The 26,425-nt window shown below is 41.0% G+C and overlaps 1 protein-coding gene across 1 annotated transcript in view; it reads right to left on the reverse strand.

Moving 5' to 3' along the window:
- The window catches only part of SUCLG2 (succinate-CoA ligase GDP-forming beta subunit), a 425,371-nt gene that overhangs the window by 326,741 nt on the left and 72,205 nt on the right, over positions 1 to 26,425 (reverse strand). Inside the window, exon 2 of the mRNA XM_029601057.1 lies at positions 2,836 to 2,977. Within this exon, the coding sequence (XP_029456917.1) occupies positions 2,836 to 2,977 (142 nt within the window). The remainder of the gene's footprint in view (positions 1 to 2,835; positions 2,978 to 26,425) is intronic.

Raw genomic sequence — 26,425 nt, forward strand, 5'->3', positions numbered from 1 at the left:
GCATGCCTATAATGTACCAGAGATGTGCCTCCATCCTATCATATATAACCATATATGATTAAAGAGAAAAAAACTCAGCAGCTCAGTGTCATCTCTCTTTAATCCTTAAAGTCTGTGCAGAATCTACCACACAGGGTGCCAATTAGGTGGCATTTGCTATTCTGACTAGGGGTGGAGATAACCTATCAGCACAAAGCTGGATTATCAACAACTCATTTCATGTACGTCACTGAGTAGGTGTGCAATAATTGAGGATGAGTTATGGAAAGATACTTATTATTAAAGGTAGTGTTTCTAAAGGCTTTCAATGGAACTCAGAACGTTCAGAAAGCTTTCACCTTCTGGCTTTTCTTTAGAGACCATGCACTCAAACATTACTGCTAAGTTCACATAAGTGCAGACTAGAAAATAAATATAAATATATATATCAAAAGAAAAAAAATAATTTTTCACACAGTGAAGTGCTCATGAAATAATGATTTATGCTGCAATAAGAGCATTACATAAGCAAAAAGTCTATTTCACCATAAATGTGAACTCCCTTAATACACACACTGGGTCTGTGGATGCTATGTGGGCAGTAACCCCCCCCCCCTGCCCCTAAGTGGAAAGAATCTCTACTATCACTCAACCAGATCAACACCTGATAGCCAAACTTAACAGTCCATGCTTGAAAGATCTAGAAGGAGCTGCAGTCTGTGGCCCCTGGTTGAAGGCTTTAACTATGATGGTTGGGCTTTGTTCAGAGAGGAGAGGAGAGGAGGGAGAAGACATAAAATAGAGGGAAAACCTGAGCGGTTTGAATGATGGCCTGTGGTGCCACAGCCCAACAGAAGCCAGCGCTGACTGAGATGGACGCCCAAAGGAACAAATATAAATGGCAAAGCAAGAAGAAAAAAAAAAGAATGGAGTACTCACATTGATATCTCAATATTTAGCAGAATCATTCTAAATAACTGCCAGTGAAAAAATGCAAATATAAGGAATGACAATAATTTCTAGCAAAATCTCTCCTGGTTTGACCAACACAAATTAGGTAAGTTCTTAAAATGTACCACTGCTTCTTTTACATTTGCCCATTGTATTTCACTTTTTTTTTTTTATATTTAAGTAATATGAATTTCCTTAGACATGCAGTCTTAGACAGTAGATCTCTCCTCTGTAGCTGAAACATTCATTTCAAACAGCAATAAAAATGTTATCTTGACATGGAGGCACTGCTATGATTGCATTACACTTTTATTTTGGCTTTTGTATTTGATTTTGACTTAATATTTGTACTAGATTGTCTACAGATCCTCAACTTTTATTAACATGTAGCTTTCAGACAGATTGCTGACAGGATAAATAACCTCACGCATACTGCATAGTAGAAGCAAGGAAAAAAAAGATGTAAAATGGTTGGTGAATGAATTTACATTACAAAAGAACATCTGTGCCTGGTGCCAGCTTATATAAAGTGTAACTTCTAAACCAACGCCAACTATTAACCTACCCCTGTAATTTCAAGCACAGGACTTCTTAATTAAAACATCATATAGCTAAGACATCTGGAGCATCCCATTTCTGATAGGTTAAATAATACAGCTGCCCTCAGTATTTGAGCAAATGTCATAAATGCCTTTCCAATTAAATATTCAGTAAATATTTCTTTCCACATAAAAAAGCACAGGCTGCATAAGCATCAGGCAAGCAGAGGAAAAAAAAGGGAATTAAGCAGAAATACAATTATCTGCATTATCTCCCTTATAGCACAGTCTGCTGCTAACTCCAAATGCTGTTTCAACTTTTCTACCCAGATAGTTTAACATTTCCACTCATCAAAATTTTAATGCCATTCTCCGCATCCACTGAGAGTCAACAGATGGTCTGGCAGGTATAATAGGATAAGCAACCTTATCATCCAAAACGGACATTTGTAAACCATTCAGGCATCATGCTGGTGGTTTGCTGACTTCAAGTCATGGATGGCACAGCTGGTGAGTGACATCACAAATTATTTGGCCTTCAGAGTCAAGTATGTGCACAGTGTGGTTACACTGACAGTGATAACATACATCACCATCAAATGTAGTCATCAATAGGAAGGTCGACAACTACTGTGTACTAATGCTTTCTATGCTCAGCTTTCCTTTGTTCATTCACATTTTCAGATCTTGATTATTATTTAGTGCTCGCTATCTCTTGCTCTCTGTCATACCATCCAATAAAAGATTAGCTTAGTCTCCATATACACGGCCAGAAAATCTCATCCTTTTGATTGGGTCTTCTACCAGGGTTCTTCAACCTCCCATCTTCTCACACAGTCTCATTTGAAATCATGCCCTTTATGTTTATTTATTTTATATTTTTCAAAATGTGCTTTTTCAGCTAATCTTCAGAATTGTTCTGTAACTGCATTTCAAATGGATAATTGTTTTTCACAAGCTGTTTAGATAACACTCAGCTATAGCTCTGAAAACCTTGGCTACCTTATTTACTATGGCTCCATTTTCAAGGGTTTTGCCATAGCTATGGAATAAGATAAATAGTTTTTAAATTATAGACCTCAACATGCATCATTATTGGACATTCCCATATTCATAAACACTAGTAAGTTTGAAAAATTGGACATGACTACATGTGAAATAGATATAAAAAGAAATGTCAAACTTCCAAAGTGCAGCTCTAGAGAACATGAATAACAACCTGCAGTTTAACTTTACCAAAATAATGTACTCCAAAAAGAGACAACGGTATTAAATATTGGCATTTACAAACAATTTTCTTAGGAGGGAAAAATGTTTGTGCTGCCAGATGAATCAAGCGGATTTCATTCACCATTAGCCAACTTACTCAATCTTTTAGCAGCCTCCAGGGCATCATTTGCAGTGTCAGCCACAAAAAATCTCTGAACTGTAACTCCATTGTCTGCCATCAGTTTTTTGCTCTGGTATTCCTGCAGGTTCAGCCATCGTCTGTGGCTTAACTGCACACCCTAGGTAAAAAAAAGAAAAAAAAATCTTTGACACAAGTTGCACATGGAACAATTCTTTTAAATTATTAGAATGTCAGTGAAATTATAGCAAAGAACCTTCAAGGAAAATGTATTCGCTAGTTCATTAGATCAACAGTGCAGAGTACTAGTAACTATGTTGGTCCTGGAGAAAACTGGATTTTTTGCAAGTTGTGTCCTTTTACTGGACCAAGGTAAGAATAATCCAAAGACAATGCTGTTTGTGAGTTTTTGAGACTAAAGGTCTCTTCTTCAGATGTTTGAAATGTATCACAAATACATATCATAACTCTTTGAAACTTGCACAAGCTCAAAAGCTTCTGTAAAAATGTCAATGTACCCAAATTAGTTCTAGCCAAATGAAAGAAGAGAAGTTGCAAAATTGGTTCTTATACTGCATTATGAAAAGAACGCAATAAACTGAACAGATAATGTCTATAAGAAAGAAGAAAAAAACACAGAAAAATAAAAAATAGAATGTTTTAGTACCACCTAAATATGTATGTTGTATTTGGGCTGTACAAAGCTACATACATCTAATAGTGCGATAGCAAGGGTGTCCATGTTTGCTGGTCAGGATATGTCTGATAAACATGCATGAGATATATTTGCATACACTTGAGTAGAGTTCATGTAAATCCCTCTCATGCATATTAGGGCATGGCTTCCCAAACTTGACCTGGTGACCCTACAGCCAGTTGGGTATTCAGGCTATCCACAATTAATATGCATGAGATAAATTTTCACATACTGGGTTTTGGAAGTTCTATCTCATGCATATTAACTGTGGATAGCCTGAATACCCAACTGGCTGTAGGGTCACCAGGACAAGTTTGGGTAGCCCTACATTACAGATATCCCAAAAACCCAGCCAGCTGGCAGCCCTTGAGGACTGGATCCCTGTGCTAAAGCAATGGTGAGAATTAGTAGTTAGCTCAACACCCCTAACTTACAAATGTTATTTTAACAATGTGGAAACATAGCATGAGGTTATCCATTTCAGAACTCAATGATCTGACTCTAAAGTACATACATGCAAAGCCCATTGGTCAATCAGTGGAAATCAATATCACAAAAGACATTGCCTACTTTTACAGTGCTATACCTCCCAGACTGGCTGAAATAAAATCTCTGCATGTTGTTTGTTCGGCTTTTAACTTATATCAGCAAGCATGCAACTTGCAAGACAACTACTTCACAGACATTTCATGTATTTAATCTTCTGACTTAAACTGAATAGTGTGTTTTATCTCAACAGCATCCAATAGATCAAGCCTGCTACTGTTTTAAAATCATAAGATTATGTATCATTTTTATCACACTTTCATTGCTGTATCAAAAATGACAAGAGGCGAATGACACCTTATAGACTAACCAATTTATTGAGGCATGAGCTATCGAGGACAGAGTCCACTTCATCAGATACATGCATATAAGGTACCAACCGCTGGTTGCTACTCCAGACTAACACAGCTATCCCTCTGGAGACTTTTATTGCTTTATGTTCTCTCTCTGGGTAAGAGAAAAATTAAAGTAGCCAAAACCTCACCTTGATAAAGAAAGTGCTGGTAAAATAAAGGGTATGCATATAAATGTATATATCTACAATATATATCATAATAGATTATATAAAGGTGTTTGGGAAAATTTTACAGACCAATGACTATATGGTCCTAAGCCTAGTTGCTTTTGCAAGAAAGGTTGCTTGTGAATCCTGTGGTCTTTTCCTCTCAAATATCTAGATATACTTTTATATACATGCATGTCTATAAGATCTATTGTGATATATAGATATATACATTCATCAGTATGTCCTTTATTTATGAGCACGTTCAGTGTTTTGGGTGTGCTTTTGGCTACTTTGGCTTCTTGTTCTTGGTTAAAATAGAAAAAGAAATAGGAGAAAAAGAATGCTTTTTATGATCAGAAAGGTTCAATAACTGCGCATTTGTAAGACTAGGGCTGATGATAAAAACTGACTTTAAGCCATTCCACAAAGGTAACAAGTTACATCTAAAAAGCACAACTTTCTGTCACAGAGGCCTGCACAACACCAGCACTGCTTAAGCTCTCAGTCCACAGGGATTTATAATGTTAATTCCCAGCCCACAGCAAAACAGAGACAAGCTTATACACCACAATTAATTCATTCACTGCCAGGTAAACAGAAAGAGAAAAGAATCCTTATCTCATTTTCAGCTGTCAACTAAAAGTTTAACATATTTATTCGAGTTACCAATTCAATGCCATTAGCCCAAAATACATATGCAGAAAGCTTAGTAAACAGCACTAAGCAAGTGAAATAAATGGATTCCAATATACACTGCCATAAGTAATACACAGCTCTAGTAACCGTATTGGTCCTAGAGAAATCAGAAGCCTTTTCAGATTGTGCTGCCTTTTAAGGGGTGAATTTACAAAACCATTTACACACATAAAACTGGGTTTTATACGCTTAAATGGCTGTTAGAAAATAGCCCAGGGCAAGAAAAAGTACAAATGTAAACCAGTTTCACATATATGTTTACACAAACTGGAGGGAGGTATTCTAGGGAATGGAATTGGAACTTACATGCATAATTATTATTATTGTACATCCATTGCATGGTATATATTTATGGGGTATGCATGTGTGTGTGTATAGATAGATAGATAGATAGATAGATATAACTAAAATATATCGAATAACAGACTTCTATAAATATAGTTAAGAATTGGGACTTCCGGGATGATGTCACCGGGGTTGGCAGACACCCCCCCCCCCCCCAATCGGACGCCATCCTCCCCCGAAAAACTTTGATATCATAATTTTTTGCTTGGAGTCGGATCAATGTATCTAGGGCAGCCTTTTTGCCATGATCTGCAGCGAAAACGAAGCTTCTGAGGCCGGTAAGGACTTAAAAATGGCGCGGCCTTCCCCGCAGCATCGGCGTCTCGGGCCTGGACTCCGGTTCCTTTCAATCGGCGGCCATCCTCCCCCTGGAACGCTTTAATACCAAAAAAGTTTTGTTGGGAGTCTGACCAGCAAGTCGGGGGCTGCCGTTTTGCCGCGAGTTGCATAAAAAACAAAGCTTCTCAGGCCGGTACGGATCTAAAATCAGTGCGGCCTTCCCCACAGCATCGGTGTCCCAGACCTGAGCTCCCTCCCTTTGCATTGGTGGCCATCCTCCCTACCTTATTTAGCATCTAGCTTCTGGATTTGTGGGGGTTGCAGAGGACGCCTGGGGCTTCGGAATTGCCGCGTTTTGGGAAGGAATTGAGCGCTCCTGGGCCCGTAATGCGCCATAGATCAGCGAGATCCTCTCAGCGCCATCATAGTGTGGCCAAGATGGCTGCCACAAACGCGGGAGACCACACAACTCCGGTTGCTGAAGTATCTGAGGAAGCCCTGTGCAAGATATCCGCAAAGGTGGCTGAAGTGGTGGATGCCAGGCTCCTTAAAATTCAGACCTCCATCGAAGATGTTGTAAATGCTGTTGAGGGGCAGGCTAAAAGGCTGGATGAAGCGGAGCACAGATTGTCTGATCAGGAAGACAGGCTGCATGCGGCAGAAAGGCAAGTACAAACGCTTGCTGCACAGAATTCTTCATTGCTAGACCGGCTAGAGGATCAAGAAAATAGGAATCGCCGTAATAATCTTAAAATAATAAGCCTTCCTGAATCTGTGCCAGATCAGGAACTGTATGATCTTATTGAAACCTGGCTGCCCAGTCAGTTGGGCTTGACTTTGAATACTGTCCGCTTGCACTGTGAAAGAGTGCATAGAATGGGGCTGCCCAGAACCGATGCTGGCAAACCACAGCCAGTGATGGCCAGAATTCTTAACTGGTCTCACAAAATTCAGCTTATGCGAGCCTTTCGGCAGCACTCTGGAGTGGAGTACCAGGGGCACTAGATTTTGCTTTTCCATGATTTCTCCGCTGCAGTATCTGCACAAAGGAAAGCCATGTCTCCTGCCTGCACAGAGTTACATAAAAGGGGGATACCGTTTGCCCTACTTTTTCCTGCTACGTTACGAGTTCAACACAATGGAACTGTCTTCTTTTTCAACAAAAAAGAAGATGCCAATTCATTTATCTCTTCGCTAGAGCCAGGCAATGTTACTTGAAGGACAGAGTTATACTGGCTTTACTATACCAGTGCCACAATCTTTCTTCTGTTCCTCCAATGGATTATATAATTGACTGTTTCTGGTCCTATACAGAAGAATGGGCCGTTGTCTTATGGTTCTGTTGGTAGTTTCACCTCCCATGTTCTCTTTATTTTGTTCTAAATACCTGATGTTATAAGATCTGTGTCGGGGGGGGGGGGGTGTGTGGATGGGAGAGATGCTAAGGGGGGAGGGGGCAGAGGAAAGCCAGTGAACCCTCTAGGGCCACTGGGTACTTTGTGCCTCTTGAGGAGCAAGGAGTTCTGGGTGTGGATGTATTTGGTGTGTGTGGGGTGTGTGGAGTATGTGTGGGTGTGGCTGTGGTTTGTGTGTGTGAGTGAGCAACTGGCTGGGGGGAGGGGGGTGTAGGGGGAACCTCTTTCTGTTTGCAGGACGTAGTGTATTTGTGGCTGTTTCATTGTATGCCAAGCTGTTTTCTAAGGCCTAGTCTGGGGGGCCTTGGAAGTCCAAATGTGAATAATGACATTTTTTTATGTGTCCTTCTGGATTCAAGGTATGGTGAGGTTAAAATTGTCTCACTGAATGTGGACGGGGTGCACGCCCCGATTAAGCGAACAAAGTTACTCACAATGTTTAAGTGCATGCGGGCCCAGGTGGTATTCCTGCAGGAAACGCACCTTTCAGATAAGGAACACGCTAAACTACAAAGAGACTGGGTGAGTCAATGCTACTTTTCCTCCTTTAGTTCGAGGAAGCGTGGGGTCGCCATTCTAATCCATAAAAATTTACCATTTCAGCTAGCGCGCACATACCAGGATCCAGAAGGGAGATATGTGATTGCTATAAGTACAGTCTATGATCCGAAAATAGTGTTGTGTAATATTTATGCTCCTAATGTATATTCTCCTCTATTTTTTGCTTCCTCGGTGAGTCTAGCTGAGTTCCCTAACTATCACCTGGTAGTCGGGGGGGGGGGGCTTTAATACAGTGGCTAATAAGCAGCTAGATATTAGACCCCCCCCCCAAGCCTATGCAAAATCAAGACAGGAGTAAAGGTGTAAATCTCTTATGTGATGAATTGCAATTAATGGACATCTGGTGGGTATTGCATCCCGGAGACTCTGACTTTATGCTTTTTTCTAACCGACACCATCTTATTCCTGATTAGGTTACTTGCTGGTATCGGATAGCTGTTTCCCGAGGGTGACGGAGGCCACTATTGGTACTATTTCTATCTCTGATCACGCCCCTATGACGGCAACAATACAATGTGGATCCAGGGCTCGCCCTCCATTCTCCTGGCGCATGCGTCCCGATTTATATTTGGACAAAGTATTCCAGACTTATTTACAAAATCAATGGCTGGAATACCTAAAACATAATGTGACCCCAGATATGAGCACCGCGACTGTGTGGGAGGCTGGTAAAGTTGTGATGCAAGGTGCAATAATAGCGTATGTGGCTAGAGCAAATAAAAAATGCAATGCTGAAATTCTGAGGTTAACTGCTGTTCTTAAACAAGCTCAACAATAACATATGACCTCCATGACGGGGGAGTCCAAGGCGGTGGCTGACAGGGCTAGGGCTGCTCTTAATGGTTTACTATACCAAAGGGCATCTAAATCGCTCCATTAATATCAGTATCACTCCTTTGATTGAATGTTTTGCTACAAAACTAAATTTAAAGAAACCTGTGATTAGTTTAGGTGATTTTAATGTACATATGAATGTCACTCCACTTTCAACAACCTGTCAAATGTTAATAGACGCAATGAATGCTCTAGGCTTCTCTCTCTTAACAGACCAACCAACTCATAAAGCGGGTCATATGTTAGACATGATCTTTTCGAATCAAGCTTTTATATATAATTCCAAGATAAAATACCAACAGGTACCTTGGTATGATCACTCATTATTACAAGCAGACATCATATTTGAGAAAAAAATTAAGACTGAAATCGTGGAAGAGAAAACTTTCTCGTTTCGCCCTCCATTTATAAAAGATGATCTACAGAAAGAACTAGAGACTCAACTAGTTAGAATTAACAATTTAGATTGTAAAAATGCCCTTGAAGAATGTAATAAAATTACTACTGAATCTGCTAACAAGATCAACCCAGAGAGAAGTCAAATCCTTGGTTTAATAACGAGTTAAAAGCAGCAAAAAATAAGCTACGCAAAAAAGAAAGAATCTGGAGAAGAAACATTCAACTTTCTATGAAAACTTAATTAACAGAACAAAAAAAAGATTACTACAGTAAGAAAATCATCAGCTATGCTAATAGCCCTAAAATACTTTTTCAGATTGTTAAACAATTAACAAATGATCCTTTCGCTGCACCTAATATGAATAATAAAGAGCTTAGCCAACTGGCAATATTTTTTAAAAGCAAAATAGATAAAATTAAGTTGGAACTCGATAATATCCCTAACTCAAGAAATCAAATTAATACCGAAAGATACAGCATGGGCTTGCTTTGAGGAAGTATCCTCACTTGAAATTGAAACATTAATCAATAAACTTAATCCTGCCAATCATTCAAATGATTCAATTCCCATTCTGACGTTGAAACAAATATCTGCATTAATAGCTCCATATATAGCGGATATAACTAATAAATCCTTGCATGAAGGTATCCTACCTGATTAACTCAAACAGGCTATTATAAAGCCTATTCTTAAAAAGAGTAACTTAGATCCAGAGGTTTTGAATAACTCTCGGCCAATTTCTAATCTTTCATTTATAGCTAAAGTAATAGAAAAAGTGGTATTAAAACAATTTAATGACCATATAGAAACGAACAATATTCTATACCCAACTCAGTTCGGTTTTCGGAAAAATTTTAGTACCGAAACTCTTCTTTTATCTTTATCTGACACAATACTAAAAGGTTTTGATCAAGGACAACACTACTTATTAATCCTTCTTGATTTTTCAGCAGCGTATGATACAGTAAATCATAACATCCTACTAAATAGACTGGCAGAAATTGGGATTAAGGACAAAACATTAGAATGGTTCTCCTCATATTTAACTAATAGATCATATCATGTTTTTATTAACAATTCATACTCAAAAACTTACCCACTCGAAACAGGAGTACTCCAGGTCTCTGCCCTATCAGCTACCTTATTCAATGTGTACATGTTGCCTCTGTGTCAACTACTTTCGGGTCTGCAGCTTAACTATTACATCTATGCAAACAATATTCAGATTGCCAAATTGCTAATATTTATCTAAATATCATTAGACAATTACTAAAACAAATGAAACTGAGCCTCAACTGTGAAAAAACAGAAATTATGTTGTTAGAACGTAAACTAACTCCATCTGATCAATGCAAAGTTTTTAACATGGAAAATGATTCTATTTCTTTAGGGAATAAAATTAGAAACCTAGGCGTGTGGCTTGGCCCCCGAATTTACACTAAAAAAAACCACATTTCCACAAAGATACAGGAAAGTTAACATAAATTATTAATTCTTAGGCGCTTAAAAACCTTACTGAACCATGATGAGTTTAGAACTGTTCTCCAAGTGTTGCTATTCACCTATATAGACTATTGCAATTCTTTATTGCTTGGTCTTCCACAGTCATCACTTAGACCATTGCAGGTTTTGCAGAATTTATTTATTTATTTATTTAAGTTTTTTTCTATACCGGCATTCGTGAGAATATCACATCATGCCGGTTTACAATAAACAGTGGTGTGATAAACGGAACAGTGAACGAGATAAAAATTCCGCTGCCAGACTCCTTTCCGGTACTAACAAAAGAGATCATATCACCCCTGTCCTTTCCGCATTACATTGGCTTCCAGTCGAATATAGAATTAAATTTAAGACTTTGTGTTTGATACATAAAGCAATTTATGCAGAACAAGAAGATTGGATGAATGCAGTTATATGCATACATACCCCTCAGCGAAATCTGCATTCAGCAGATAAAGGACTCCTTACGATTCCTTCTATCGCTACTGCCAAACTTACCTCTGTCAGGGAAAGAGCTGTTTCATTAGCTGGTCCAGGTCTATGGAATTTATTACCAGAGAGATTTAAAAGAATTTAAGAAAGCACTAAAAACGTGGATGTATGTACAAGCATTTCAAGTAGAAGTCAGCCAGTAATTTTCTTTGTTTTTTCCTATGTGGATACTTTCTGTTAATTATTTTATGTTAATAGGCATATTTTAATGAGATTATTTACTTTTTACGTCTAGTATTTTATTTCTTGTTATGTTTCTTTTATTTTATTTTAAGTATAAATCTGATATATAGTTACTTGCGTGATTGGTTTAAAACATTTTATTGTATTTTATGATTTTTAATTATGAAACATTGTAAACCGGTGTGAAGGTATATACCAACATCGGTATAGAAAATTAAGTAAATGAATGAATGAATGAATGAATGAATGAATGAATGAACAGGGCAGGTAGACTGATGACCCACCTTATTCGGCCTAGGGGGCAATGGGCAGCCGTAACAGGGATTAGGGATAGCCAGGGTGTCCACTTCAGTACCTCACCTGACATTGCCCGTAGATTTTGGGACTATTATATGTCTCTTTATGGCTCTAGGCCTATGGCTGCTGATGTTGCTGAGCCCCTCTTTCAGGGGATCTCATGGCCCTCGCTAACTGTAGATCAGATTACTGCATTGAACAGCCCTATCACTGAGGGGGAGATCTGTGCTGTTATTTCCAAGCTTGAATTGGGCAAGGCAGCAGACCAGGATGGGCTAGGCTCCAAATTTACAAGATATTGAAATTTTCAGTCTTGTCCCCGTTGCAGAAATATTATGCGGACCTTTTGTTCACTGACCACCTGGCTGAGGACTCTAACCGGTCTGTCACTGTCGTTCTTCCAAAGCCAGGAAAAGATCCCTTGGAGGTGGGTTCTTACAGACCCATTTCCTTATTAAACTTAGATGTTAAAATCCTGGCAGCTGTCCTGGCAACCCGGCTAAATGGAATTTTGCCCCTCCTTATTCATAGAGATCAGACGGGGTTTGTTAAGGGGCGACAGGGGGTCTGCAATGTTTGACGCTTGCTGGCGGTATTAAGCTATCAATCGATACCGGAAGCCCTGGGTTTGAGTCTGGATGCGGAAAAGGCATTTGATTCCTTATCCTGGGAATACATGTTCTGGGTTCTGCACCGTTACGGCTTCTCAGGAGCCTATCTCCAATGGCTGAAGGCTCTTTATTGTAACCCTAGCACCACTATTTTGCTTAATGGGGGATCCACTGACCCTTTTCCTTTACAACTGCGGAGTACGGCAGGGGTGTCCCCTTTCCCCATTGCTATTTGTGTTGGTATTGGAACCCCTGGCTATTTGGCTATGAGGAGACCCGGGATTCATGTAGATGGCCACCCTTTGAAGACTGCATTGTTTGCAGATGACATCCTTCTGTTTGTGGGATGACCCCGCACCAGTGTGCCTACTATTATCCACCTTTTTGATTAGTTTCGACTGGTGGCGGGGTTGAAAATCAATTATGGAAAATCAGAGGCTTTGGCCCTAAATGCTCACCTCCCTGGATCCTGGGACGGTCCCTTTCCTTTTCAGTGGGCCTCTGGCAAGATCAAATATCTGGACGTCTGGATACCCCGAAAGCTGGCACAGCTTTATGAGTTAAATATTGCCCCATGTCTCCTTAAGCTTCGGGCGCAGCTGCAGCTCTGGACCCCATTGCCACTTTCCCTATTTGGTAGAAGTGCTCTTATTAAAATGGTAATGGTACCACGGCTTCTCTATCTGCTGCACATGATACCCTGTTGGTTGAGAGCTGGGGCAATTGCGTGCTAGTTTGCAAAAGTTTTTGTGGAAGGGGAAACGGGCTCGGTTGGCTTATGCGGTCCTGGAGCGCCCCCGGGAGCAGGGAGGGCTTAATTTACCGGATTTTAGACTCTATAATGTGGCTTGTCAGTTGCGGTATGTGGGTGAATGGATTACAGAAACTCACTCTTATTGTGATTCAGGGATGTTACATAAGATGTCTCAACCTAGCTCCCCTTTAAGTATTATTCAGATGCGCCCGGGGCTGCGGAGTACCATGGCATACCCTCAAATATTTTTACAACCTTGTATCCGAGCCTGGCGCTGGTTGCGGCAACAGTGGGGCTTGAGGGGCATAGCCTCCCTTTTTTTTACCTTTTCTAGGGAATGCAAGTTTTGTGCCGGGGAGGGATAGCCGGGCTGTATTCCAGGCTTGGGCTGACAATGGGGTGGTATACATATTTCATTTGTTTGAACCCAATTCCCATGTCCTCCAAGATTTCGCTAGTCTGACACGCATGTTTCAACTGCCTACTAAGTACTTTTATGCGTACCTGCAAGCCCGTCATTATATTCAATCCCTCGCATGGTCTGTAGAGGAACTGACAGCAGAAATGATGTTTGCTACTAAGGTTTTTGACACTGCCTGCCTCCATAATACAATCACTGGATGGAAAAAATTAGGGCAGTCCTTGGGCCACTCAGGCCGATTACAGCATCTTACAACTCGTTGGACTGCTTTGTTGGACTCACAGTTGGCCCCGTCCGACCTGAAGAGCTGCTTTACGGCTCTTTACCAGTTATTGCCAGACAAGGGGCTGCATGAGGTCCAATTCAAAATTCTTCATAATATTTTCTGTGATGATGTTCACCGATTTCATATGAAGTTTACCCAGTCTTCTTTATGTAGCTGATGTGGCGTGGTTGAGGGCAACTTATATCATCGTTTGTTGGCGTGCCCGACCGTGGTGCTTTTTTGGAAGTCAGTCCTTGACGTGATTAATAAAAGTACTGGTATTGTCCTCCCTCATACGGGTCATCTTTTGATGGCACACCAACAGTCCTCTCAGGTTCCTAGTACGCGTTCCAGAGCAAGATTTTAATGCCTAGTGGTTATGATGGCATGCCCTACCGTACTGACTATCTGGTCTGACCCCTTGGCGCAGCCTTCCATTGATGCGTGGTTTGGCAGGATGGCCTCTCTACTTCAGATGGAATTTATGGATTTTCGCCTTGGCAAGAGAAAACCGGATAAGATATATACTGCCTGTTGGAATGCATGTTATGCCCCGTTTCCTCTGGCTCTCCAAACTGAGCTTAATAACACTGGGTACAAGGCCATATGGTCTTAAATGAGGTTCCGAGGGGGGTTTAGATTTGGGGGGGGGATGTGCAGTCTGTCTGTGGTATGCATGCAGTATGAATGAGGATGCTTTGGAGCTGGGTATTTGGGGTGGGGGTGGGGGTGGTAGGGTCAGGAGTGGATGGAGGGTTTAAAAACGGAAAACCGGGGAGTGCGTTGACAGAGGACTGGTTGTTGAACCACACATTTTTGTGCAACGCTTGTATTGTATGCAGTGTTTTGTTTCCGTTTGCCTCTGCTATTGTTATCTCAGATTTGTGTAACGTCTTCCTATTAATAAAAATTATTTTGAAAAAAAAAAAAGAATTGAAAATTTTGTATTTGTTGTAATATTAAATTGATCAGACAAAGATTTTTCTTTATCATCTGAAAGATGAAGGATTGTTCTGCTAAGCCAAATATATTCATGTTTGCCAAAGTAAAACATTTTATGCAAAGAGGTTTTCAGGCCATTGCTGCAAACTAGTTTGTACATTTTAAACGGAACTGCAGCAGTGTTTACATTATTTTTTTTTTTTTTTTTAATTCCAAGAAGGTAAGTGAAATGATATGTCTTATGTATTCCACATCTGAAAAAAGACCTCTGAGGTCTTGAAAGTTCATGTATTACATCTGTTTTTTGTTGGCCCTAAGGGAACATAATTTTATAACTGTGAGTGGTTGGGAAAAATCTGTGTGTGGTGAACCTTTTTCATGCAGACTTTACCCCGAATTTTCAAGGTGAATTTATGCGCATAAATTCACTGAAAATCTGTAGGTAATTGGTCTGGTGCATGCACAGATTAACTAACACAAAGTTGCACCTGCTCTCCAGCGGGAATAACTTGTGCAGATTAATTTATATGCATCCTTTTAAAAAAAAAAATCAATAATTTTTATATACTCAGAATGTTGCTAAATAATCCACTCTGTTTTAAGGGACCAAAAGGAAGAAGAACTTAGTTCCCCTTCTTTTATGGGCAGCAGCTACTGAAAAATCAAGGTAAAACCTACCAAAATACACTGAAATAATCACAAATATATGCAGGACTGGTGCAAGAGTAATGGCATCCTCAGGAAACTTCTGCCTTGTGCTCCCCGACCACCAACCGCATCTACCGGTAGCAGTTCTAGCACGGCACTCCTTCCTACTTTCAGAGGCCCCAGGCCTCCTCATGCAGTCTTCCGCCTCAGACAGAATGGGCTCTACCAGCAGCCCCAAGGTGGGGTGGGGGTTTTCTGCCATCTTTGGCCGCTGGCTAGATAAGGTCTGCCAGCAGCCCCAGGGTGGGGGTCTCCTGTACAGTCTTTAGTTGTTGGCAGGATGAGCTCTATCAGCAGCCCAGTGCTACAACTACAAACACATTGAAAACTCACGGGTTGGCACATCTGCAGGAAATGCTAGCTTCATGTTTTAAAAATGTCTGAGGTCTGTGCCACAAGCTATGTCTTCCTTAAAAGTGGGCCGGTGACACCCGGATGTTTCCAGGTTGTCACCCCCCCCCCTAAATTTTGGTACCCTAGCTGACCACTTAGTTTGTCTAAACAAAGGGCAGGCCATACTATGACTTGCCAAAGCTCAACACGCAACCAAATCTCTATAACCTAGCTTACCAAATTTCAAGCAAAGTGCATCTTACCTCAGCCAGAAATCTTTGGCTCAGCTCTTTGCATCTAATTTTGTAAGGTTGCTGCCAAACACTAAGTAGGCTAGATGCTTGGAACAAGACAAACGTTCCTGCCCACCCCATATTTAATAAACTGGGCTAATCTAAGCCAGGTCTGCATCAAAATTAAGTGTTGGCATAACTTAAAACACTGAACAAATTGGAGACTTTCAGACATGAGTTGGCTGTAAAAATGTAAATTTTGATTCAAACCAAGTTACCACTGTCTCTATGTGGTGATCTAGGGAAAGGTGAAAAACAAACCAGGCATCTGCAGCCAACTTTCCAGCAAAGAAAACATTGTTTCCTGACACCCAATGCAAGAGAATGGTTCAGAATCACTGGAATAGCATTTTCCCCATCGTACCCACCAATATATCTTTTCCCTCTAAGAACCTGTTCAGTTTGCTTTTAAATTGATTTAATGCTACAGGCATAACAACTTATGCTAGCAAAATGTTCCACAGTTTTACCACTCGAGTTTATTAAAAAAAAAAAAAAATCTCTTCCTTTGAGAACAGTGAAATCTATTACACCCCTTAGCCTTAGAGAGTAGTAAGTTCTCAGACAGCCGGATAACATGAAACTCAAACTACAAGAACTTGGTTCTAACAAAGGAATTTATACAAGAGCACAAGATAAGAGTCTTCCTCTGGCCTTTGGAGACTTGCTATTAAATCAATTTTTCCTACAAAAAAAAAAAAACCATAGAAAGATGGTTGCTGGGAAATCACAGTGCTTTGATAAGGGTAGGAAATTGAAGCATGATCTTACACAACACACAGATGCACTCAGTGAATTTTCTTCATGATTATCAAATGTTTGACTAATGAAAAAGGGGAACACTTAAAAAATAAAAAATGTTCATTTATGTGCATAAAACAATGCAATGCAAGGATTTAACAAGCAGCAAATATTTGCATACAGTGAGCTTCCAGAGAAATTTGTGTGACCCCCATATCCCTGGTTGCAGACTGCACTCCGAAGGGGTCATAAAAGAAAGGATAGTCTCTTTGGGGCTGGAACCGCTCCTGGTTAGCTCTAACACTGTCTCTTACTTCCAAGGCCTGGAGTACTAGAGGTGACTATCTTTATATTCTTGCCCCTGGGAGAGGGGTACTTTTTCTCACTGTGTGCGCTGTATGTGCCACACTGGAGCCACTGGCTCGTGTCCAAAATTAAAGTCTTTACTGTTGCTAAAGTCAGATGAAACACGGCACAAAACCTAGTCTTCAGCACCACAGAATCTCTCTCTTGTTACAATTCTTCCCTTCTATCTGTGCAAGGGTCTCCGTTACCAGGGCAAGGAAAACATCAATCCTCCAGGGCTTGGTTAAGTGGAGTTCCCAGGTGGGCAGGGTATCCTTTAGTTGGGCAGGGAAAAAAAACCAAACCCTTCCCAGCAGGGAACCCTCTCTTTGGGAGTCCCAGGTTAGGGAAGATCTGCCCTTCTGCACCTCACTGAGGACAGAGGAAGGTGGTGACCTGGTGCCAGGGCCTTCTGGTGTTTTACCTCGGCTTGGAGAAAAGACGACATTAATTTGAGGAGATCTAGGAGGAAGCGTTTGGCTGCCCCTATTCCTGCCCATCAGAAGGAATTATTAGAGCTGCTTGTTCCAGAGTGGATCCCTCCCGTCAGGGATTTGCCTAAGGAAACAAAATGTATGGAAGATCAACTAACAGTGAGTAAAGTCGGGGTCTCACCACGCTTCCTATAACTTAATGTCTTTCAAATGTCCAAAATATCCCAGGATACAAACCCTACCCACCAGGGTGTGGATAAACCTGTCTCACAGACTCCCAAGCAGGGTTTGCTGAAGTCCTGCAGAAGAGGCCCAAAAATCCAAAATAGGCAAAAGCTCCTAGTCACATACTAAACCTTCAAAAACAAGCTACACACTGCCTCCTGAGCTCTCTGGAAAGAGCTGCTTATAAAATATCACAAGAGGGATGGGCCATTCCAACACCCTCAGAAGGGAAGGGCTGCGACTGAATGGTAACCGCCCCCATTCACTAACCCACACTGCTCTATCTGAACTCAGGGTTCAACCAGGGCTAAACAGTAATGTGCCCAGAGGGACCATTACATTTACATGGGAAGAGCTATTTTCTGATGGTCCATGGTGCTTGCAGGACTGCGGGTATTTAGTATCCATGAGTCGGGCAAGCTCATTTCAAAATGAGAACTCCTCACGGAGTTTCCCTTAAAATGAGGGTGACATGCACACCATGGATACTATTGTACCCATATATTTTGCACCTGCAATGAAGCAGGTAGAAAGTATGCACCTGAAAGTACATATAACAGTGATTTGAAAGCGCAATTGTCTTGAATATTTTCTGTACCTTAGCCTAACCCCACCTACTTTTACCCACATATGGGAGGGCAGGGACAATTTTCAAACCATGTCTTTACATGGGTAAACATGCATTTATTCATACAAAAAGGTTTGAATACTGAACTCTTAATTTGTTTACAGCATCTATGCAACATGATCATGAAGATATATTATTTGGATTTAGACCTCCAAATGTTTTCCTTACTTTTAACAGTAGTGAAGTAAGCAACAGCGCAATCTGAAAATATTTTGTTACCATAAGAGCTTTATATGTCTCTCCACCAAGTCCTGCCCACCACACTACAACTAATTCTTTGTAACTACGAATATCAGAAATTTGACTCTACAAGACTACAGCCCAAAGACTCCACACAGCTGAGCTAAACATGGAGCTCCTGATGACAAACAAATGATACCAAATTTTTCTCCTTTAATCACTTCTCCCAGTTACACAGGAGATGTTTTAGTTTATTTACTTAACTAAAAGAATTTATTTTCCACACTCATTCATGTAATTGGAGGAAGACTTAAAAGCCCCAGAAGAGAATCCCAGCCATCTCATGAAAACAGTACCATCAACTGAGATTCAAGGTTAACTCACACCACACTCCAAAAGGGAAACTATCTATGGTATCCTACAGAAGATCATAACTGCAATAGCTGAGTTATAAAGGGAGGGGTGGTAGAACTTAATCAGGGATAAGCAGCAAGCTACCGGTTTTCTCACATTATAAAAATGGGTCACATAATAGTTCAACTTTATGAGGCCGATATATCCAGCTAACTGGCAGCCATTGAATATCCGGCTACATTCAATGACTGCCACTTAGCGATATTGCCGCTTGTCCAGATAAGCAGACAGCTGTATATCCAGTGAGTGGGCAGTGGTTGGATAGGGGTGGCACTGCTTATCCAGCTAACTTAGCCATATAAGTGCCAATATTTGAACTTATTTAATTAAGTTCAGATATGTTAGTACTGCCATAGAGCAGGTATAATTTAGCTGGATATAAAACTTATCTGGCTAAGTAGCGCTCAATATGGGGATATTCAGCAACATTTGTGGATATTCAGCTGTGTTTTGGAACTTCTCATGTAAGTTAGTCAGATAATTCTTATCCAGTTAACTTACACAGACTGTTTTAAATATCTACCTCTATGGTTTTATCTTGCATATAAAAACATTAGAAAAATCTTGTAAAATGGCTCATCACCCAACCCAGCTCCATGTTTCGATTCACATCTGTGTCAGAGGTGCTCTCTTTTAGTCTCCCCTGATCAGAGGTTATAACAACATTGGTGCTGAAGGACGAAAGCCACCAATGGAGACTAACAGAGCACATCCCTGAAGCAGATATGAATCAAAACATGGACACATCTCAGGTGATGACCACTTTTACAATAATTTTCAAATGTTTTTGTGTGTAACATGAAAAACATTTTTTTTAAAAGTTGGACTGTTTTGAGACCAATGATTATAATCCAGAGAAACAGTGTGCCGTTTATCCTAGATATGAGTGTTCCTTACATTACTTTTTAATACAGTCCTATTTGAAATGGCTGTTGTTACTTAAACGTTTATGCAAAGTCTATACATATTTGGATGCCTTAAACGTTTATGCGAAGTCTATAGTTTGATATATATTAGTTTTATTCCTCTTGTTGATGGCGCATTTAGGACTTAATCAGAGCCATGAATAAAGACATATGGCACCTCTGAGTTTGACATATCCCCATTCCGTCATAAACATCAATAAGTGACCATGGGCTAGAAGCTCAAGTGTTGGAAAAAGATGAACCAGGACATAAAACAAAAACTTACAAAATGGAAAATATTTTCAGTTTGACAGCAGTATTCCCACTACACTGCATGGGGGCTTCTGACCACCTTTAAACTGCCTGGCGCAGTTCAAGCTGTCTCTCAGTTTGAACCACACCGGGCACTAAAATCTCACAGGACCTGCTGATTCCATGTGGTTCAAATGATAAGACGACTTGAGTGGCACCAAGTGGACAAAAGGCAGTCAGAGGCCGCTGCTTAAGTAAGCAGTAACACTGATGCAATGCTTAGATTGTTAGTCAATTACATGATTACAGAGTCAACAGGTGAGAGTTGCCCTTTGAAACTTAGAGACAGATAGTTTAGAGACATGGGGGTAACCTGCACGAAGCGGCAGTTACTACCTTGGGAAGCTTGCTGGGCAGACTAGATGGCCCATTTTGGTCTTTTTCTGCCATCATTACTATGTTACTATGTTTCTATAATCACTGCTTCTCAACAGCAGAACACCATTATTGCTTCCTAGACATGCTCTTCTCTCAAGTACCTGCTATCTGATTCATTGTTTGAAGGTATTTTAAAATACTAACTCTTACCACTCAGGATGCACAAGTGTACACAGGTAGTTTATATCTCACAGACATGCCACATGGAAAAATGAATATAGTACACAATTTCAGCAGCCTTGGACAATTATAATTTTATATTAATGAGATGAAATAGCTTAATCTAATGATTTGTAATTAAACTAAAATTAAATAATTTTCTAATTAACTGTAGATTGACAACATACTTTTCCTGGTGCTCAAGTAACTTACTTGATTCATTCCAGCAACCTCAATTTATATAACTACACACAGATTTTCAGGCAGGATATTTTTTTCAAAACAGTGAATAAATCTTGTTTCATTTTCACAATCCATAGGGCTATGGGTTGGCTTTGTGTGAAGCTTACTTAATTCCTAGCTCTTTGATATTTTGACACAGTAGCATTAATCCTAGGAGCTTCAAATGAGGTTTTTGTTCTGTACACATTTGGATGCCTTCTGATTGATATTCAGTCAACAACAGGTGAAACTCCCAGATGTCTACTTGCCCATGGCAGGTAAAATGAAGCTACCACAAGAACGTAAATTTACAGCTATTTGGACCAACAGTAAGCGACAATCAAGACAAAAAAAAAAGAAAATTATTTTCATAAAAACCGTAGAATTAATCAGCAACACCATTGTTTACATATTATTACTGGATCGTTTTATTCATGACTCAGCAGCGTATCTCATTAGGGAAGCAGCACACTTAAGTACTTTTCAGCTGTTCCTCGTCAATTCAGTTCTCTGTGGGATATGAGGGAATAGGTAGTGCAAAGGCTTTATTAAGTGTTTATGATTAAAGAGTTACTGCCACTTAATGTTTTGAGAATTAGATTTAGACTCTTTATTTCTATGTAAGACATCAATACTCCAAATTGACAGAGCTTATTTTCCAATCAGGGTCACTAGAGGTGGTGGTAGGAGAACCCGATCCACTTGGATCCAGCTCCTCATTGCCTTCTTCTCAAGCACGGTCTATGTCCACATGTTTTTGCCGCATTTCCTCAATGAAAGCAAGATTCAATTTTAATAAAAGCAAGATCTGAAAATGTATGCATAATGACAGCATTTAATCCTAATACCAGTAATTTCAATGGCGATAGATGAAGCCATAAACTAAAGATTGTAAGTATGGTATCAACAAGCAGCAGAAGAAGATAAATGATACAGATCCTGTTTTCACTGAAAAGTTTCGATGAGTAAATTAAGGTCACAAGTAATAAAGAAAAATAACAATTTAGATTATGGTAGCATCATTCAACCAAAACACACATATTTAGATGACGTGATATAAGCTTCTTGATGTTTGCTACACTTTTAGTTTACTTTTCAAAGGGAAGAAAGGGTGTCTGTGTGTGTGTCCCTAATAACTTTTGTGTTTGACGTCGAATCCACACCAAATTCTCAGGAGATGCAGTGAGTTCAAGAGGGGTAGTTATTTAGTGGGAAGGATGCACCAAAAATGTACAGATGAGCGCACATCCCAGAAAGTAGGCTCCATTAGCTCTTGTTGAGAATTAGGTTTTGGCAGTGTAGAGGTACATTTTCAATACAGAGCACCTAACTGCAAAATTAAATGCATATTTTTAAATATGAAAACTGGATTTCCAATCACAAGGCAGCTGAAAACTGGGCTTTTACATGGCTAAACATATGCACAAAAATTTAGAATAATCACATGTACATAAAGTGCAATCAGGAATTGTCTCTGGTCTTCTCAGTCATGTACCCAGTTCAATCTTTTAGTTTCTCTTTTTTGCATATAAAGCAGAAGTTGCTTACCTGTAACAGATGTTCTCACAGGACAGCAGGATATTAGTCCTCACATATGGGTGACATCACAGGATGGAGCCCAATCACAAAACACTTTTGTCAAAGTTTCTAGAACTTTGACTGGCATCTACTGGGCATGCCCAGGATGGCACTAACCCTGCAACTAGCAGGGGTCCCCCTTCAGCTTTGTTTAAAAGCTAAACTAAGTGCCAAAAAGTAAAATAAGAAAACGTTAAGAACCCAACACCGCGGGGTGGCGGGCGGGTTTCATGAGGACTAGCATCCTGCTGTCCTGTGAGAACACCTGTTACAGGTAAGCAACTTCTGCTTTCTCACAGGACAAGCAGGATGGTAATCCTCACATATGGGTGCATACCGAGCGGAGGATGTCCAATAAATGCACCAAATGTACCCAAGATCTGCAAGAGGCACAAGGGCTGGGGTGGAATTTGGTAGAGGACATCCTGAACCCTAACGGGTAGGTGGTAGGGTGTTGGTACATCAACTTGCAAATAGGTTGCACAAGACAGACTGGCTGAAGATGGAATCTTGTCTGCCAGCCTTGTCTAAACAATAATGGGCTATAAAAGTATGGAGAGAACTCCAGGTAGCAGCCCTACAAATATCAGGAAGCGGAACCGATAGTAGGTGCGCTACTGAAGTTGCCATGGCCCTGACAGCTTTAACACGGTCTTGAAGTGGAATGCCTGCTTGCTGATAGCAAAAGGATGTGCAGTCCGCTAACCAGGAGGAGCGAGTCTGCTTACCCCACAGGTTGACCCAATCTGATGGAATGGAAAGAAACAAACAGTTGGGTGGATTTTCTGTGGGTAGCTGTACGGTCTATATAGAATGCTAGAGGCTGTTTACAGTCAAGAGAATGCAGAGCCTGTTCTCCTGGATTGGAATGGGGCCTGAGAAAAAATGTGGGTAGTGTAATGGATTGATTAATGTGAAACTCCGATACTACCTTGGGCAAAAACTTAGAGTGAGTGCAGAGTACTACCCGGTCGTGCAGAAGTTTAGTGTAAGGCGGGTAGGTGACTAAGGCCTGTAACTCACTAACTCTGCGAGCAGATGCGATTGCCAAAAGAAAAATCACTTTCCATGTGAGATAGCGAAGATCACAGGATTGGAGAGGCTCAAATGGTGGTTTCATGAGCCGACCCAAAACAAGGTTGAGGTCCCAAGAAGAGGCCGGAGGATGCAGTGGAGGTTTGAGGTGAAGCAAGCCCTTCAGAAAACATGTTACAAGGGGTTGTACTAAAATGGGAACATCCCCAACATCAGCAGTGGACCAATCTAAAAGGAGCAATCACCAAGGCAACTGCTCTATATGTTAGAAATGTAAAGAAAAGCAAAAGAAAACTGAAACCTATCTGGTTCTCAATGGAGGTGGCTGACAAAATTAAAGCTAAAAGAACAGCATTCAAGAAATATAAAGGATCCCAAAGGGAGGAGCACAAAGAAGAATATTTGTATCAACTGAGGGAGACAAAGAAATTAATCAAGTTGGCAAAGAGTCAAGCGGAAGAGAGGATTGCCAAGGAGATAAAAAATGGTGACAAAACATTTTTCAGATACATCAGCGAAAAGAGAAAGGTCCAAAGTGGTATAGTGAAATTGAAAGGTGGTAATGATCAATGTGTAGAGAGAGACGAAGAAATGGCAGAAATATTAAACGAATACTTCAGCTCTGTGTTCACTAAAGAAGACCCTGGAGAAGGACCATCTCTAAACAACAAGAAACTGGAGGGAAGGGGAATAGATGAAAATCCTTTTACAGTAGAAAATGTGTGGGAAGAACTAAAGAACCTGAAAGTGGACAAAGCCATGGGGCCTGATGGGATTCATCCAAGGATATTGAGGGAGCTCAGAGATGTTCTGGCGGGTCCGCTGTGTGACCTGTTCAATAGATCCCTAGAAACGGGAGTGGTGCCGAGTGATTGGAGAAGAGCGGTGGTGGTCCCGCTTCACAAGAGTGGGAACAGGGAAGAGGCAGGCAACTACAGACCGGTTAGCCTCACTTCGGTGGTGGGAAAAGTAATGGAGTCACTGCTGAAAGAGAGAATAGTCAACTATCTACAGTCTGGAGAATTGATGGACCAGAGGCAGCATGGATTCACCAGGGGAAGATCCTGTCAGACAAATTTGATTGACTTTTTTGACTGGGTAACCAAGGAATTGGATCAAGGAAGAGCACTAGATGTCATCTACTTGGATTTCAGCAAAGCTTTTGATACGGTTCCGCACAGGAGACTGGTGAATAAAACGAGAAGCTTGGGAGTGAGTGCCGATGTGGTGACCTGGATTGCAAATTGGTTGACGGACAGAAAACAATGTGTGATGGTAAATGGAGCCTTCTCTGAAGAGAGAGCGGTTTTAAGTGGTGTGCCGCAAGGATCGGTGTTGGGACCGGTCCTGTTCAATATCTTTGTGAGCGACATTGCAGACGGGATAGAAGGTAAGGTTTGTCTTTTTGCGGATGACACTAAGATCTGCAACAGAGTGGACACGCCGGAAGGAGTGGAGAGAATGAGACGGGATCTAAGGAAACTGGAAGAGTGGTCGAAGATATGGCAGCTGAGATTCAATGCCAAGAAGTGCAAAGTCATGCATATGGGGAGTGGAAATCCGAATGAACTGTACTCGATGGGGGGGGAAAGGCTGATGAGCACGGAGCAGGAGAGGGACCTTGGGGTGATAGTGTCTAATGATGTGAAGACAGCGAAACAATGCGACAAGGCGATAGCAAAAGCCAGAAGAATGCTGGGCTGCATAGAGAGAGGAATATCAAGTAAGAAAAGGGAAGTGATTATTCCCTTGTACAGGTCCTTGGTGAGGCCTCACCTGGAGTACTGTGTTCAGTTCTGGAGACCGTATCTACAAAAAGACAAAGACAAGATGGAAGCGGTACAGAGAAGGGCGACCAGGAAGGTGGAGGATCTTCATAGGATGACGTACGAGGAGAGATTGAAGAATCTAAATATGTACACCCTGGAGGAGAGGAGGAGCAGAGGTGATATGATACAGACTTTCAGATACTTGAAAGGTTTTAATGATCCAAAAACAACGACAAACCTCTTCCGTAGGAAAATAATCAGCAGAACCAGGGGTCACGATTTGAGGCTCCAGGGAGGAAGATTCAGAACCAATGTCAGGAAGTATTTCTTCACGGAGAGGGTGGTGGATGCCTGGAATGCCCTTCCGGAGGAAGTGGTGAAGACCAGAACTGTGAAAGACTTCAAAGGGGCGTGGGATAAACACTGCGGATCCATAAAGTCAAGAGGCCACCAATGAAGAGTGGGTGACTCGCCAGAATGATGGCTATTGACACAATACCCTTACTAAATAAACATACACATGCTTACTGTGACTCCTACATCGCTCTAAGCTTCAACAGCAAGAGGTAATGGAAAAAAGGATTTGCACTCATAAAGAGGGGAGTAGCTGGCTTGTTACGGCGGTTACTACCCCAAACCAAATATGCCTGATACTTCACTTTCAATGCATATACAGCATAGCTCTCTGCTTCAATGACAGGGGAGAAGAATAACTGATACTTCACACATCCAGCAGAGCTCTCTGCTACAACGGCAAAGGAGAAGAAAAAGGGTTCGCACTCAAAACGCGGGGAGTAGCTGGCTTGTTACGGCAGTTACTACCCCAAACCAAATGTGCCTGATACTTCACTTTCCATGCATATCCAGCATGGTTCTCTCCTGCATCGGCATGGGAGAAAGACTGATACATCACGCATTTCCAGCATAGCTCTCTGCTTCAAGGGCAGGGGGAAAAAAAAAAAAAAAAACCTGATGCTTCACGCATATCCTGCATAGCTTCAACGACAGGGGTGAAGAAAAAAAAGGATTCACAATCACAAAGCGAGGAGTAGCTGGCTTGTTACGGCGGTTACTACCCCAACCAAATGTGCCTGATACTTCACTTTCAATGCATATCCAGCATGGCTCTCTGCTTCTACAGCAGGGGAGAAGAAAAAAAAAAAAAAAAACAACAAGAGCTGTACAACATAGTCTAGGTAAAAC

Source organism: Rhinatrema bivittatum, chromosome 4 (assembly GCF_901001135.1).
Source record: "Rhinatrema bivittatum chromosome 4, aRhiBiv1.1, whole genome shotgun sequence".
Lineage (NCBI taxonomy): Eukaryota > Metazoa > Chordata > Amphibia > Gymnophiona > Rhinatrematidae > Rhinatrema > Rhinatrema bivittatum.